At 43.4% G+C, this 17,583-nt stretch overlaps 1 protein-coding gene across 3 annotated transcripts in view; it reads left to right on the forward strand.

Moving 5' to 3' along the window:
• LOC142366141 (rho guanine nucleotide exchange factor TIAM2-like) overlaps nucleotides 1-15,825 on the forward strand; it is a 111,360-nt gene extending 95,535 nt beyond the window's left edge. For all 3 annotated transcript variants that reach the window (XM_075447949.1, XM_075447948.1, XM_075447950.1), the window contains exons 16-27: nucleotides 6,097-6,330; nucleotides 6,934-7,002; nucleotides 7,918-8,043; nucleotides 8,475-8,583; nucleotides 10,371-10,550; nucleotides 10,775-10,893; nucleotides 11,436-11,544; nucleotides 11,789-11,847; nucleotides 11,941-12,043; nucleotides 12,280-12,373; nucleotides 13,304-13,458; nucleotides 13,715-15,825. In XM_075447949.1, the coding sequence (XP_075304064.1) occupies nucleotides 6,097-6,330; nucleotides 6,934-7,002; nucleotides 7,918-8,043; nucleotides 8,475-8,583; nucleotides 10,371-10,550; nucleotides 10,775-10,893; nucleotides 11,436-11,544; nucleotides 11,789-11,847; nucleotides 11,941-12,043; nucleotides 12,280-12,373; nucleotides 13,304-13,458; nucleotides 13,715-14,418 (2,061 nt within the window). In that variant the 3' untranslated portion in view covers nucleotides 14,419-15,825. The remainder of the gene's footprint in view (nucleotides 1-6,096; nucleotides 6,331-6,933; nucleotides 7,003-7,917; nucleotides 8,044-8,474; nucleotides 8,584-10,370; nucleotides 10,551-10,774; nucleotides 10,894-11,435; nucleotides 11,545-11,788; nucleotides 11,848-11,940; nucleotides 12,044-12,279; nucleotides 12,374-13,303; nucleotides 13,459-13,714) is intronic.
• The last annotated feature ends 1,758 nt before the right edge of the window (nucleotides 15,826-17,583 follow it).

Consider the following 17,583-nt stretch of genomic DNA (forward strand, 5'->3'; position numbering starts at 1 on the left):
GGAGCGCGACGGAACCAGCCCTTCCCCCTCATCTTCCTCTCTCCTCCCTACTGCTCTGTTTGATTTATGAGTCGGTGTCTTCTTTTATCGGGCTTTGTAAAGAAGATGGCATCGTGGCACTATGGCCCACTAACATGGCAAATGAATCACCAACCTGCCCACCAGCCACCGGGCAGCAGCTCTCACTCTCTCCGCCTAACAGTGTCATGACAGGGCTGTTTTCTGAGAAGGATGGGTAAAAACCAGACCCTGGGGCATATCTCTAGTTCACGCTGTTTTCTTTATCCTCTCCCTCCCAACATTTGTTTGTTTGTTTCGGTAAAGATAGGGCTCCGCTGCGGAACAAGCGCTAGGCTTCTCTTTTGAATTGAGCTGCATTTCATCTGCAAAGCAAGCTGAGCTCTGCACATGACTATGACTCGGAGCACTAAAAGGGAAATGGTGTTTAGTGTTAATCACACACCCCTCCCCCTGTTTTTGAAAGTGCTTAGGCCCAAAAAAGTATTGATATAGAAATCAAATGGGACTCGATTATTTTTAGCACCGTGCTGTATTAGCTTAGTACATTCAAAACTCTTACATATGCAATCAGGAATTTAAATGAATTAATTTCATGTTACTATAACATGTAGCACTTACCAGACCAAACCCCCTCACCCCCTGACGGACGCAGAGCCTCCCCTCTGCAGGACAACGTGTCCTGTGCTGTGACAAAGAACCCAAGGTGTTGACCTGTCCTCCCCTGATCCAAATCCAATCAAGGAAACCTGATCCAGGGGAAGCCCACTCTGCAAATCACAGGATCCAAAAGGACCGCTGCCGGTGTCTCAGAGACGGACATCACGGGACATGGATGTCTGAAAATATGTTAATGTGCCAGCTATAAACCACAACAGCCAGGGTTCATTTCCTCACCTCTTGTTTGTTATATTCCTAAACAGAGAAGAGGAACATTAGAAGGATCTAATATGTAAACATTTACACCTGAATGATCTACTTGTACGAATCTATGCAGAACAGTCACCTTCCTAATCCTTTCTATAAGGATCTGCTCTCATAACAGTTTCTAAAAGCAGCCACTTTTTTTAATAGAAACAGTCTTCATCTGTTTATTTTTATTCCACATGACACTACCCTGTACATCAAGCGATACATATCCCGTTTTATTCTTGCGCGGGGCCATAGTTAACATTCCTGCCCTGTTACCCCCACCAGCTCAGAGCCTCCCATTTTCGAGTCAGCCATTCTTCTGTGTGTGGAGGTAACAAGCCAGAACTCTCTTCATTGTACTCCCGCTATTGAGAGACTGGACACTGATACAGCTCTCGGACTCTCCATTCAGCTCTCTGGAAATCACACCAGAGAGGTCACTTGTACCCAACGAGGAGGAATTAAGATCTCTAGAGGAAAACAGACAGAGGGGAGGTAGGATGGATGGTCAAGTGTGGAGGTAGAGACATAGGGGCAATACTGCTGATGCAAAGGGATGGATGGTAATAGCTGCTAGTGGAAGAATTCCCCAAAGTGGCCAGAGTTTACCCCACTGTTTAATATGCCAAACGAGCCGGCTGCAAGCACTTCTTCTTTGCCTACGCTCACAGAACCGCAGGACCAATGGCTCAATCCCCATCAAAGCAGACTCCACCTGAGAAGCAGATGTCTACTCAAGTCTGAGGCTTCTGACCCGGGCCTAACGGGGAGACGGGGAACAAATTAGAGGCAGAGGGTTGGGAAAGTCAGAGAAGACTTATTGATCATCAGTTGAAAATTAGAGGTGGAGAGCGCAAAAGGTAGGAAAAAAAATACCCAAGACGATCGAGCCGTATTTTCTCAGACTGGGTCAACTTTAACAACCACACGCGGTTGTGTGGAGCTGTCATGCCGACATCCAGAGGAGGCAGGCTGCGGAGGAAGGGCTGCTCACTGGCCCGGAGGACCCAGCGGCAGGCCACAGCAGCGTGGAGGCTGCTCTACAGACTGCTGTTCATGGTGACCAGGAGACTTGGGGAGGTAGCAACACTTCCAGTCTCATTTTTCATGTTTTTAAAAGAGCCCCATTAAACATGACAATAGAGAGTCATGAGCTCTTGACTGCTTTTTTTTTTTATTTTCTCTCCGCTCCTGAAAGTGAGTAGGTTCAATAAGAGCTTTTTGGTTTAACGTTGACAAAGATGTGGTTAAACTTCAGTGTGAGAACAACGCTGCTGTGTGGGTTTAGCTTGTATGTCACAGGATTTTCCATTGTCTGTTTGGACTTATGCGAGCACAGTTAACTAGAAAGATGTAGCATTTTGGAATGAAACCCCCCTTTGCTTTACTTTTACATATTCGATCACGCAAATGGATGTAATGTACCTGTGTGCAGGCAATTGACTGGAAATGAAAAGAAATGCTGCTGGATGTTGCCACAGTGTAAACGGGAGATCATGATAGATATTTACAATCTTCAAATGCTGTCAGACTTATTTTCTTCGTCGACTAAAGAACACGAGTAGAGGTAGAAACATGATGTGAAGCTGACACCTGTAAGCAGGAAAAGCTGAATAGGAATTTGCAGCAGCTCGTGCCAGATCCACTTTTTTTCCGTGGCGCTCCCAGGCTTTCCTCCTGCCTCTGCTGGCTCTCATTCTCAGCTCTTAATTGGTTATTTGGGCTAGCTGTCAGGCTGCGTTGGTTGGACTGTTGTGAGGCAGTTGCAAAGTCTGAGTCATGACAGTGTAGCCCCCACCCACCCTCTTCCCCTTTTTTTTTTTTTGCTTGCCCATCTTCTCTTGTCACGCTCCAATGCAGGTATCTGTTATTTAGTGCTGATAAAAACCAGTAAGAATGTATCTCTTTGTGCACGCGTTCCTCAGCATCCAAACAAGCGTATTCACTCCTTTTTCCTGCTCGGATGAAGCTTCATCATCTCATAATCGTGTGCGTATTTAAGGTGAGCATGTGCTCACATTGTGCCCCTGTGGGGGTGTGATAGGAATTAATTTGGTACCTGAGTGGTGGTATATGCACACGTGTTTACAAAGGCCCCAACAAGCCTCCCCTTTACGGTGCCTGTTGCTGAGATAAGCAGCAGATATGGCTGTTATCAGTCTCTACAAGGCTGCTCTCTCCTGTCTGGAGCTGCTAGTGGGCTGTTTGATGAATTTGTCGCTCTGATATCCTTCAACCCCTGTGTTTCCAATCTTCCCACGTCCGTCTGCCTGGTGGGAGTTTTCCCAAAAGGTGCATTGGTGAATGATGGCTGACTGCCTCTGTGTGTGGCATCATCACAGTCGTCATCACCGGTGGCTGGGGCGGGCTTTGTGATCTTTAAAGAGAAAGTCTGTCAGCAGCAGTATTTGCAAGCTAAACAAACGCTGACATGCATGCAACCACACGCAAGCGTATTCGCATTGCTTTTACATGTTTGCTCACATGGCTGTACACTCTCGATCTCGTTTACAGAAGCATGAGATTGCTTGTGAATTTACATGTTGAAGTGTGTCCATCGGCAGCAAATAAGTGCGTCTTGTGCTCTGCAGTTTAGTCCCTCCACCAGTGCGCAGGGAGACATTAACTCCTTTCAAAGAGCTCCACAATGGAGCACTGCTGTGGGTGGCGGATCACTTGAAAGAGGCTTAACCCAGACATACATAAAGGACATGGAGAGGAATTTTCTTCTTCTGTCTCTTAATTCTCTTTCACTCTGAGACAAGCAGTCTATACTGGAATAGTGGGAGGGCCATCTTTAGAGTGACCATGCTATAATGAGCTTGCTGATGAGTTGCCGGCTTATTAATGGAAGCCTTGATTGTCTCTGGGCTCCCTGGGAGTGGGTAGAAAGGGGGGTTATGGGTGGTAGCTCACACCAGTATTGGAGCTAAATGACTCAGACGAGTTTTCACACACTGCTTGGGTTCTGCGCATGCATGCGCATCAGTGCCTGTAGCTTCAGAATGAAGGGTGTATCGATCTATGTCTGTTGCTGAACACTCTTTGGTAGGGAGCTGCACTTGACTGCTTGCTCATGCGATATTTTGAATAGCAACACACACACACACACACACACACACACACACACAAGGGGAGGCAGAGACTGCTGAGCAGCTGTTTTGTTTGGCACTGTGGCTGTCCCACTGCTCTGTGTTGCTGTGCAGCAGATTGGAACCTGCTATTACTGGCACTTATCAGCCTTTGCTGATTTCAGGGACCGGCCATAGATTATAATGCTACATCATGTTATTCACTTGGAATAAGAAGGACTGGCCATCATGAAACTATTTTTAGCTCTAAAATCACATCATAATCGATGGCTTGCGCACTTCAGTCTAACAGAGCTTGCTGCTGTTGAGTAAGTTTTTTGCTTGTGTAGCTTGTCAGGGAAGAAATTTTTGCAAATTTTGATGAAGTGGACGTGCATTTATAGTAGTGCTTGAAATGCTTAAACCAAAAGGTGGCAACCATGTTGTAAAGTACAAGCCCAGTTCTAAAAGTGGGGATGATGTGTAAATAAAAAACATAATGCAATGATTTGCAAATGCCAGAAACTAATATTTTATCCACAATAGAACATAGAAAACATATAAAATGTTGAGATGTATACATTTTTATTGTATCTTTAAGTACATAATATCAACCAAAGATTCAGAGAATCTGAAGATGTAGGTTAAATCTCCGTCATATCAAGAACGGGCCCTTTGTGAACATGATGAGAAATGCCACCATATTCTCTGGGCCATAGCCAATTTCAAATGGACTGAGGCAAAGTGGAAAAGCTCTGTTGTCAGACACATTGATTTTTGTTATTCTTTTGGGAAATCATGGATGCTGTGTCCTCCAAAATTGTCCTTCATCTTTGAAGGTATGGAGTTGCATTAGGGTCTATGGAACTGGCAACTTGCATAAGGCTAAAACGCTCAAAGGTACAGTATATTTGGATTTTAGAGCAACATATGCTCCCATCCGGATCTTTCTCAGGGAAGGCCTTGCATATTTCCGCAAGACGATGCTAAACTTCATGCTGCATCTATTACAACAGCAAAGCTTCATAAGTAGGTGCTGGACTGACCTTTCACAAGTTGAAAACATTTGGCACACCATGAAATGCAAAATGCAGGATTGTTGAGCAGGTAGAATCAGACTAGAATTGGACTTCATTCCTCTCTCAAAGGTTCAGAAACTGTTTTTTTTAGATGTATTACTGCCATCAAATTCAAAATGAGATATATGAAATATCAAAATGAATCACTTTCAAGATTTGATATGATTTCTATGTTCTGTTCTGTATTGGTTGGGGGTCATTTGTAAATCATTGCTTTTTGTCGTTATATTTTACACAGCTTCCCAAATTTTCAGGAATCTGGGTTGTCAGTTTTGCCTTAATTTCTTCTCAGGTGCTCGAACTCTGAAGCTTTTTATTGTTAATCTCTCTGCCACAGCTGCTAAAAGACTACAAAATCTTATGTGCCGCAGGCTAGACTTCCCAATATGATGCCTCTATCTTATGTTAATTTTCCTTTCCGAGGCTGTACAGTTTGAGCGAATGAAAAGTGACGATTATCTGTCTCCACTGAATACCCGTGTAAGTAGTACAGTATGAAGCTTTGTTTTCCACCAGTTCCACCTCTAAAAGAAGTATACTGGAAGAACTTTTCTGAGAATAAGCACCCTCTTACTCTCTAATATAGACTATTAGAAACTAATACATGACCTCATGGGATTTCCTTGCATGTCAAATTTTAGGAAAATGATGTGACATAAAGCTTCACAACTTCTCGTCATAGATTTAGAGGGACAATGGAATGTCTGCTGGGATATAGTTAGTAGTAGGTCTTTGATACAAAGCCAATTAGTAAAAACTGCATAACTAAATCTTTATAACCCTCTTAGAATACCCAGAGGGATCACTGATCGTGCACGTTGCAGAATTATATACATAATTATCTTATACAGCTTGGGAGTGGAATACATTAGAAATAAATGGTTAAATTAAGGATAGTTTTAATGGATCCTTGTGTGTGAACATGCAGTGTGACCCTCATTTCATCCAGCTGACAGTTCTGATCCCCGAGCTTCCTAACCTAAATACACCACCCTCCTCTCTTTTGCCCCCTGCAGAGCGTGGACACGGTGTGCACCCTCTACCAGTCCTTCCAGGAAGGCTCCGGTTCGGGCGCTGGGGGTGTGATGGACGACAGCAGGGAACCCTCGATGAGGCAGGGAGGGGAGTTGGGCTCGGGTCCTACCAGAGAGGGCACCTTACTCAGACCTTGCCCCAAGCATATGAGCGCCACCGAGAGGCTGCGCAAGGTCATCCAGGAGCTGGTGGACACGGAGAAATCCTACGTGAAGGTGAGACCACGAAGCTTCCACGGCTGTAATATTTGAATTGAATCTAAGAAGCCAGCATGAATATTTAATCAAACTTGACCTTGTGCTTTCTAAAGATTTATTTTCCTCCTTCCTTATTTTTCATATTACAACCCCTTTCTCCCTGATGCACATTAAGAGCCACAACCGTGATCTTATCAACTCTGCAACACCTGTAATGGCTCGCATTTTCCCTCTTTCTTCTTAATTTCCTAATTTTCTCCATTTGGTCTCCCTCCCTGTGCACCCCTCCTCTTCAGCCTGATATTGAGTTATAATTGAAGGAGGAGATTGTATTCTCAGAGTTGCTTGATGCAGGTCGTTTCGTCTGTATCCATGCGCAACCAGGCGGGATGGCGTTGGGAGGGAGAAGGGGGGGGGGGGCTCATATATCAACCTAATGAGAATATCCCCACTGATATCAAGACAAAGTTACAGCCACATTAAAGGAGAGTAATAGAGTGGAATAAAGGAAGACAGTAGGAGGTTACAAAGGGAGAAATCTGATAATGAAAGGGGTTGTGTGGAATAAGCAGGTAAAGGGATAACATGTAATGACTGACCTTCTGAATTTCTCCCATGTAGGATCTGGACTGTTTGTTTGAGATCTACCTAAAACCTCTGCAGAATGAAACTTTTCTCACACTGGACGAGGTGAGTGATGCGCCTTAAAAACAACAAAAAAAAAACTGAACATGAATGGGGGGGGGGGTGAAGGAACCATAGACGAGCCCTGGTAGTTGCTGATTTTATACAAGACATCAATTCATTGTGTTTTTTTTACCCACCAATAAACTTATGAACTTCTCTGAGCCATCCCCCTTATTACCATTTCAACTGCCTGGGGGACAAATTAGCATTCCCCTGCACTGACCTTCCAGCGTCCCACACTAATAAAGGCAGGCTTAAGAATAAACCCACCCTCGAAGCACACACCTCAGTCCACTGATTGCGTTGCGTGCTCCTTATTAAGAATGTGCGATTTTTTTTTAAAAAAAAAAGAATTTTTTTTTTTCCCCCTCTTCATTTAAAACCCCTTTTAATTAAACAGTGACAACATACAGTGTTGCTGCAGCGTGCTAATGAACTCAGTTTCCTGCTCTCTGCCAGGCATGACCTCAAACGCAGAACGTCCCTCCCAAGATACGCAAGTCAATAGGCTCCTGAGCACTGGGGCAAATCAAAAGGCCATTAAGAGACACGGGGACGTGTCCAGACACAGAATGGACAAGGGCGTGTTAGCAACACTCTTCATTAAAAGCCATTAAGAGCTGACTCTTGCTATATGTGTTAGACAGTAGATGTTGGTACGTGTATATGTGCTACATTTCATAGAGAGATGGAGCCATCACAAGGGGGGGTGGGGTTATAACACTTTAGGGTGCCTGTCTGACTGACTGTTACAAATTACAAGTTCACAATTTATTTTTTTTCCTTCGCATAACTTTATATTTGCTCATTCTCTCCCTTCTCCCTATCTTCATCAATCAACTTCCCCCACTTTCACCATCCTCTTTCTCCTCTTTCTTCCCATAACTCTGCTTGCCTCTTCCTCCTTTGTCCTCTTAGATGGAGAGTCTGTTTGGCAGCCTGCCCGAGATGCTGGACTTCCAGAGGGTCTTCTTGCAGACGCTAGAAGAGAGGATTGCCTCCTCACCGGACTTCAGCACCCTTGAGACCCCATCCCAGTTTAAGGTGAGGTTCAGACCCACAGTGATAGATCTCATCATCGATTTAAATGTGAACGTCATTCTCAAACAAGGCGATTTGAGCCACTCTTCAGAAGAGAGTGCATGATCTTTGAGTTGTTGGGGTTTATAAAAAGTTGAGATGGTGCAACAGGAGCCTCTTCGGCTGATTTATAGGCTTGACATGACAAGGTGTGGGGTCTATCGATCGAGGCTGCGGTTCAGTGGTTGGACTGAGAGCTGCTGAAAGCCAGAGTGCTCAGAAGGTTAGTCGAGAGGGAGAGGACAGAGGGGGCGTCTGAAACTGCCCCAGGGGAGGGAGGACGGTCATGACTTTACATGTTCGCACCCTTTCATCCTCTCTCTCTCGCTTTGTGTTGAAGCACTCTCCATCTGTGTGCGACACTCACAACCCTGTATTTATTTTTCTCCTCACAGAAGCTGCTGTTTTCTCTTGGGGGTTCGTTCCTCTACTATGCTGACCACTTCAAGCTCTACAGTGGCTTCTGTGCAAACCACATCAAGGTCCAGCAGGTCCTGAAGAGAGGTACTACATCCCGACTAGTCAACACAACACCCTGAATTCACTTGTGCTGCACAGAGACTGAAAGTGGACATGAAATAAATACATTTCATTCCAAAGTGTGCCACACTCTTGCTATTGTCAGCATCCTTGCACCTGTGTTGCATCAGAGGTACCTCACGTAACTCACTTTGGGATTTTGGGGCCTTCTCTTTTGGGAAGCAAATCAATTATGCATTAAAGTAAATGTCCCAAAGTGAAACATGTGGATGAAAAATGAGGTGAGAGATGCCTCTCCCTGCTACATCTTCAGCATCCTGCACAGAAACACTCACTGCCTTAAAGCTGCCAGAGGAGCATTCTCTACCTTTCATTTTGTGATCTACAGTTTCAAAACAGTCGCAGTTTAAACAAATATGAGCACATCGTAATACACAGACTTGGAAAAAGCTTTTTCACTGCGTGCGAGCCCTAATAATTCCTTCCTTGTCCCACAGCATGTGACAGTGTAGAAATTTTTAAAGTTGATTCATGCCAGCCAAGATGCCGGCCTCTCTGACACTATTTGGGAACGCTGCCCAGTGAAGTGAAAGATGTAAGATTATTGGCTTCTTTGCCAACATGGGGGAAGGCTGGGAGGGTAAAATGCATCGCTGTGCCACTTAAATCTTCCCCCATTACCAGAGCCGTTAGGGGTATTCCTTGAAGTTAGCGGCAGGATGGCTGTTTAATAGGATTAGCGCTCAAAAGTCTCAGATGAGTTACCTGAAGGAGAATAAATACAGTAATTAAATAACACTGGAGTATGAAAGAGTTTTAAGCACCGGTGAGTATTTTTACTATAAAAAAAAAAACATTATTAATGCTTTATACTAGCAAGAGGTTTTTTAAAAAAATAAATAAATATAGCCCATGTAAAATCTGAATTAGTGAGTGGTCTCACGATGCCTGCAGTATGTGTGCAGTGCCAACGTGGCACAAAATGTCTCCAAACGTATGTATTAAAGGAGAAAATGCCAGACTGTGGGTAGCACTATTCTTTAATCAAAGCTTTAAATGACTGGGTGGGTGCGTTACAGCTGCTGAACACAAACTAATATTAGAGCGACAGGTAGCACGAAACTTACACATGACAAATCAAAGCAGCCAAGTGCACACATCCAGCAAAGGCTGATCACAACCAGCGGATCCAAGAAATCAGTGGGTGTTTATCAACCCTTTCAGTAATTATATGCAACTCTCCGCCATCTCCATCATCATGGATGTATTATATTACATCCATGATCATCGCCCCCTCCCTTCCCCGTTGTGCCGAGGGCTGTGGGCTGCCTCAGTTTCTCTCTGTTTATTTGTAGACTCGTTAATTGCCTGCCAATTACTCTGGGAGGTGCCGATGTGGCTGCCAGTCAGCGGCTGGAAGTGTTATAATTAATACGGTAATGGCCCCCCTCTGGAAGTGTTGTGGAAGCATACAGCTGAGGGAAAATGTCACCACCTTTTACAAAAGAGACGATCCTCAGTATACCTGCAATTTCACTCTTTCACGCTGTTGGCTTGAAAATATGTTTTTTTTTTTACTTTTTGCTTTATTATGATAAATTTGAGCAAATGCATCGAGTAGAATTGATGCAATACAGGATTTTCATGGTAGGTTGAGGAGAGGAATATATCACCCCCTGCTGGAGTTATAAAATTGCTCAATAATTCTGCAAGATCTGAGTCCAATATCTGGTTAAAACCAAAAGGAAGTAAAGTGCACAGAAAAATCCCCAATGATTCAGTGTTTGTGTACGTGTGTGTTTTCTTCTAAGCCAAAACGGATCAGGCCTTCAAAGAATTCTTGGACGCGAGGAACCCCACCAAGCAGCACTCGTCCACCCTGGAGTCGTACCTGATAAAGCCAGTGCAGAGGGTGCTGAAGTACCCCCTGCTGCTGAGGGAGCTGGTCTCCCTCACCGACGCAGAGAGCGAGGAGCACTACCACCTGACCGGTAAGACGCGTCCTCCCAATTACAGCCCATGGTCACACTTTGCATTTTAGTGTCACGTTGTTATCTCATGGTTGTGAATATCAAGTGACCAGTCATCAGACAAAACAAACATTTTTCAGTACACAGAAAACACGTGTTCTCATCTGCTACTGTACTGCAAAGCAAACATGCAAAACAAAACATCTGGTAACACTTTTTTTTTTCCCCTCTTTCTGTCCTTGCAGAGGCTCTGAAAGCCATGGAGAAGGTGGCGAGCCACATCAATGAGATGCAGAAGATCTACGAGGACTACGGCTCTGTCTTTGATCAGCTAGTCACTGAGCAGACTGGCCACGATAAAGAGGTGGATACGCGTTTCAAAATTAGATTTACTATCACTTGCAAGATATATATTATTTACTTAGTTTAGTTTAGTTTAAAACGTATGCACACTTGCTAGAAGGCTTAGTCAAGGAAAAAAAAGAAAAAGCAAAATCCGTATTGCCATTAGTTTCTGCTACTGAGCCCAGCTAACTGTGAGTACATCGGAGTGGAACTGTTTAACTTATGTGCACCGCCTCCAGGGATTGAATACATTTACAAATTGATGGAATATTTATTTGAAAATACTTGTATAAGTATTCAAAGTGAATGCTAAATAATGTTGTCAAGAGGAACTGTATGTTTTTTTTAATTTATTTATTTATTTTTTATTTAAATGCCTCTTAAAGGCCATAAAAAGGTTTCCCTTAAAATCAGCTTCCAGCCCGTGTACCAACTCTCGTTTGTAGTATTTGATGAAATCCATTCGCGGAAGTGGTTACTTAGTATTTATCTCACATTGCCTGGCCACAAAGTCTGGCTTGTTATTCTAACTGTCTGTTGCCCTACGCGTGCGTCTCTCAGGTCACAGAGATTTCTATGGGAGAGTTTCTCATGCATTCCTCGGTGATCTGGCTCAACCCTCATCCGTCGCTTGGCCGCATGAGGAAAGATCCCGAACTGACTGTTTTTGGTGAGTCTCATGTCAGTCATGGATGCTTGCAGTTGAACGCTTCATCTGTACAGAACAAGTGAACTGGATTTGTTAAGGAGACGCGCAGCAGCGCTTTAAATATCCATAGCCGTAACGTTGATATGGGCTTCAAGCTGGCATCTAAAAGGCTTCTGTAGATTGCACTCTTTCAGTCAGCTTTCCCCAAGAGGCATTTACAAAACTAAGATGCCTGTGTTATTTATTCCCCCCCCCCTCTCACCAGTCTTCAAGAAAGCAGTGATATTGGTCTACAGGGAAAACAACAAGCTGAAGAAGAAGATGGTAGGAATCGTGCCCGTTACACTTTGGATTGGTGTGAAACGGCGTTTTTTTCTAATTTCCCTCACGTGTGCTTTCTTTCCGCTTGGTGAACAGACCAACCCTCGTTCAGCACTGTGTCACGGAGATTCTGACCCGTTTAAGTTCCGCTGGCTCATCCCGCTCTCTGCGCTGCAGGTCAGACTGGGAAACACGGCAGGTAAGATGCAGGAACACTGCCACATTATTCACTTGAAATCACTCGAGAAATATGTAGACTGAATCTTTGTGCTACCCTCTCATTTCCCTGCACACACTCCTGAGATCATTGTGCCGCCCCACACCCCCGTCTTCTGGCACTTCTGTTCTGCTCTCCCTTCTTATCGCCTTCTGAAGCCGTAAACCGCATTTGGACTGTGTGATTAAGTGTCTTTCCTCTTCTCACTGCTCTCCCAGGAACAGGCACTGAAAGCAGCTGCATCTGGGAGCTGATTCACTCCAGGTCTGAAGTGGAAGGCAGACCCGAGACCATCTTCCAGCTGTGTAGCAGGTCAGAGATTTTTTTTATTTACTCATCATTTCTGATTATGGAAGCATGATTTGTGGTTCTACTGGAAAAAGTATTAATATTAATATTAATGTTTGAAGCCTGTTATAGAAAACTATGATATAACGGGGTAGGGCAGGTCATATATGAATAAAATTAATACATGTTTTATTGGGAAACCTGTTTGACGGCTGAATCCCAAATATTAGAGCAAAGTTACTGCAGCTTCTACTGGGTGTTGGTCAGATTTCCAGTTTTTGATGTAATTATAAAACAAATTTAGGGTCATTAATCAAAGTATTCTTAGAAATGTCAAACTTTTTTTGCATATTGGGACAAATGTGTACTCTGATCAGTTTGGCTCAATTTTCTATGATATTTTATCGAATACAGCCGCCAATTTAAAGGGTCAAATCAAGAACTTATTTTCCTTTCTAAATTGAAAAAAAATCCTTAAAAAGTCTTACAAATATAAATCCAATATATATTGTGCAATTCATTGTTATAGGTGCCTAATGTGATTAAAAAGTGACATTATAGATTTATTTGAATGAATTTCTTTAAAAGAACCTGATAATTAAAGGCTCTCAGTCAGCCTTAATCTTACAATGAACCCTTTTACAAATAAAAACTCTTGTGGTTGAAAAGATGCTTATTTTTTTTGTGTTCCACCTGTTTGGAAACACATTATTAAACATGTCCTGACTTGCATAAAGAGGCGAAGCATGATGATGAGTAAAGTGTGGTGAGTGAGGCCTGTGACCAAACTGGTAATTCTCATTACACACTGTGAAATTAGGATCTCTCTTAATGAATTACATCAGCCATGTCACACACACACTGTGGAACTCTCGCCCCAATCCTCGGGATCTATATTTAGTTTCTGAAATCAAAACGCACCATTTGCTCATGCTATCGCTGATTTCTCCTCAGTGTGCCAGAGAGCAAGGTCAACGTCATCAAGGTGATCCGCTCCATCCTCAGGGAGAATGTGAGGAGGAACATGAGGAGCGAGGGAACGCTGGAGAAGAGCTGCAGGGAGCGCCTGGTCCCTCTCGGCCGCACGCTGCCCTCCTCCGCCAAGCTCGGTGAGTCATTGTTATTGAGAATATGTATTTTGGATGAAATGTTTCTTTTAATCTTTCAATTCAGGATCTACAAAGATATGATTCTTGTCTGGAATTTGGAAGGTCATTTAAAAAGTATTAGCTTAGTAATGTTAAGTACTTTATAGATGTTTTATCTTACTTTTAAGGTCACGTATTGTGTATTGTGAGGGTGTTTTTTCTTAGATAAGAACCGCATTTCTGACTTCCATTTCCACCTATTTTTTTTTTTAACCAGGTTCCTCCAGGGCTTCCTGGTTGTGTAAGCAGCAACATGAGGAGGTCTCCACCCAGGGTGGGAATCCCAAGCTGGGGCAGGACTCAGATGAGGGAAGCCTGAGTAGTGGAACCTACAGTTTTTCAGGGGTTCCACCAGCTTGTACCTCCTCTGATTCGCATATTTTCCCTGCTCAGCACAGCTGGTCTCAGGCTCATGGGTCCGACTCGCAACCCCGCTCCACTTCTGTCAAAGAGTCCGACATTTTAAGTGACGAGGATGACGACGGATTTAGTGAGGGGGTTACAAGGAGGGATAGTGGAGACAGCAGCTCCCCAACTAGCGCAATCGAAGCTCAGTTCATCCAGCTTAAACTGTCGGAAGACGCGGTGCCAAAATGTGCCCCGGCCCCGTGTGTTCAACCGGAGGGAATCGGGGACACTCCAGAGATCAAACCAAAGACCGTGCAAGGACACTTCAGTGCTGTAAAGAGAAAAACCAGCAGTTTCAAAAGTAGCCAGGGCATACGGTTGCACAGGAACGAACAGAGCAGGTCGGTGGACAGCCCGACGGATCCGGCATCGTCATGTGGCGCGGTGGACCTCAGCACGCTGTTAGAGAGGGAGTTCAGCGTCCAAAGTCTGACATCTGTAGTGAATGAAGACTGTTTCTTTGACCCAACTGAGAGCTGTGCTACAGACTGTGGAAATCCCACCTCTACTTAAGATGCTAACTTGGACAGAGCAGAACTATACCGTATCTAACCCAGAAGTTAGGAGATGTTAAAAAAATGAGGGGGCTGTCTAAGGTCCCGGTCACAAGTGGGGAAACCCCTGTGGCTAACTGTAGTCTCTGCCAGGGTTGCTCAGAAGTCAGTACGTCTGACACCTGCCCGCAAAAGGTTAGATGTAAACGATCTCTTGGCTGGCTGACCTGGTGGAGAGGTGCCGCAAAGTGATTTCTGTCCCAGTGATGACTGCAATGAATCTGCCAAGCGCTGAAGTGAATCTGCGAGCTCCTCAGTTCTCTCCACAAACCATCTGAGTGACATATTACATTCTATTCCCCCCACGCAGCTCATGCTGATTGGCAGTTTTTATTTTATTTTTGACCTTTTCTGAGAAGAAATGGAGAGAACGTCCTCGTCTGTCAGTCCCAAATGCTCAGAGAGAGGCTGAAGCTCCCTGTGCATATATAGCCACAGGATACTGAGATGAATAGAGTTTCTCAAGCAGGCGCAGTAGTGATTTGGCTCCGTTTGCCAGGCAGCAGGCTTTCACAGGACCTCAGATTGCTGAATTCTTTGGTTTGACATAACCAAAAACTCTTGATCAGTGCTAGTGCAAATGAAATTGAGCTAAAACTGAATGGAGGACAAAGAGAGAGCTATCGCAGAGTTCCACCTTAAGATCTGCAAAAGTTATGTCGGACTTCTAGGTTCAAACAAGCAGGAAAGAGATTGACTTGCACAACGAAGCCTTTTTGCTGTATTTTGTGCACTAAAGTACACTGTTTGCCTATATATTTGAATTATTTTTTATATATGTACAGGTTTTAATGTTATTATTGCCGTTTTTATTTATTACTTGGATTGATTATGTATATCCTGGCTAAGAAACCTTTTGGGTGAAGGCTTGAACTCTTGGCTACAGATTTGATCTACTCTTGAATTAAAAAGATAATACAGTTTGTTGTTTCCCCACTTCATTTTAAATGTAGCCGGCTGGATTTCGTTGTTTCGCTGAAGATTGTAATTTCCAGTGGATGCTTTGGAATTTTCATGCTTTTTGGAGAGGACTGATTTAAACTGCAATAATGTTTTAAATCCAGTCTTTCTTTTTATTTTTGTACCTATCCTGTATATATTATCTTTTCTATCTAACATTTGTGTATATATATTTGACACTGTACAATTAAGAAATAAGGCAGGAATATGCAACAAATGCAGGTAATATTTTTGTAAACATGGTTTGCCACAGTAGAAAGTACATTTTTAAGGTACTAAAAGAAAGGCAAATCGCTTCCCTACAGTTAAAGTTTTACCATGCCTTTAATGCTAGTGTACCAATGAATGTGAAAGCTCCGTTCTCATGGAATTGTTTTCTAAATAAAAGTTTGATCTGTGAAGGATATCTGGGGAACAGTGCGTTCGACTTCCCATGCAACATCTGCCACTTCAGTTTTGCTGTCCTGTATTTAATGACAGGTGAAGCAGACCTGAGAGGTAAACATCTCATCTGAGGCTCAGTTCTATGGTTGGACTTGACGGATGGTTCCTGATTGCATGCCTTGGAAGCAAAAGGCATACCCACAATAAACTCATAATTACTGACAGAAATGGGGCACAGAAACATGAAGAACAGTGGGGGGAAAGTGGATTTTTATATCCAAACGTATGAAATTAACTAATCTACATGCTGGGGAATTTTTTTGTTTGGGTGATTACATTAGGCAGCTCCACGCAGACAATTAGTTTCTATATATAAACTGGAGACATCTTTTCAACATGCCCTGGTATCTGTACAGCCACGTCGACTCAGTCTCATTTTGAGACATCTGCTTGTATTCTACCAACATCCAAATGAAGGGAATTGAAATGAGGGACTAAAAACTAGCTCCAGTGAGTGTTGCTGAACAACAGCTGCTTTGTTCAGAATGTGAAACGTTTCATTCTAAATGTTTTAACGGTAATGTCCTTCCATCCCATCACACCTAACCCTCTAAAGTCGAGTATGAAAACTTCTATATTCCTCAAGAGCATTTCAGATATCTACGGCATTTTTCGCAGGACAAATGTTATCACGTCTCTCATCCAAAACTAATATTGAGGATATCTGGATGAAATTCTGACTTTTTAGAGATCAAGACTTTTGAAGTTCCACTCAATTCAAGATAAACTACACTATGCCTTTTAGATATCAAGTTTGAACTAATCAGAAAGACATTGTAGAAACTTGAATCATCAACACAAAATTTAGTTGTTGTAATTATCCGTCTTGTGCGTAGTAAATATGTAAAATGATGCATGGGAAAAATACCTTTTATGTCAGAGGCTACAGCAAGTTAGAGGCGGGGGAAGAGACTTGTTGTTCCAACATTCTTTGGCACTGCAAGCGTCCACGGCTACGGCAAACCGTGTTACTGCTGTGTCGAGCCAGCCCGAGGCTGAATGTCGAGTTTGATGGGGTTTCTGTATGCTGCAGCCCATTCATGGTTGGAGCTTTTACTAAGATATACAGAGAAGCTCCACTTCGCCTTTGCCAACGACACATTATCAAACAGGTCCAATTGGCACAACCCCAGAGGCCTGTGGAGTCAAGGGGCTCTCGTGTTATCCAAAAAAAATGCATGTATCTGTGGAAGTGTCACTAAATGTGACAATACTACAAATAGTAGAAATACTACAGGTATGACATTGTCAACATGTCTAAATCAGATCCATGATAATGCTCGACCCTTTTGTAAAACATTCATATTAACACATTATATTGTACAGTTATTCTGCACTACTGTCCAGGCATGTCTCAGTGCTGAACTACCCCGCTGCTCCTCGACATGACAAATTCTCACCATTAAAATCCTCCACATGCCGCCAAAATGATACATAAATAAAAATCTTAACGTAGCACTACTCACGCTCCATTTCTTATGGGTCACAGAGCAGGCCGAAAGACACACAGCGTATCTGCAATGTAGATTCTTGATTGTTGCAAGAGATTTATCACCCACCTCTCATCAAAACCGAGTCTCCCATTGGCAAGTTGACCGAAGCACACCATCTGCCGCACTGGCAGGGAGCGGCACGGCCATGTTCTGTCGGTGGCAATCTGTTCTAGCATTCAGAGAGAAGTATTTAAAACTTTTATTTATATAAAAGCTTAAATAAGAAC

The sequence above is a fragment of the Odontesthes bonariensis genome, chromosome 17 (assembly GCF_027942865.1).
Source record: "Odontesthes bonariensis isolate fOdoBon6 chromosome 17, fOdoBon6.hap1, whole genome shotgun sequence".
Lineage (NCBI taxonomy): Eukaryota > Metazoa > Chordata > Actinopteri > Atheriniformes > Atherinopsidae > Odontesthes > Odontesthes bonariensis.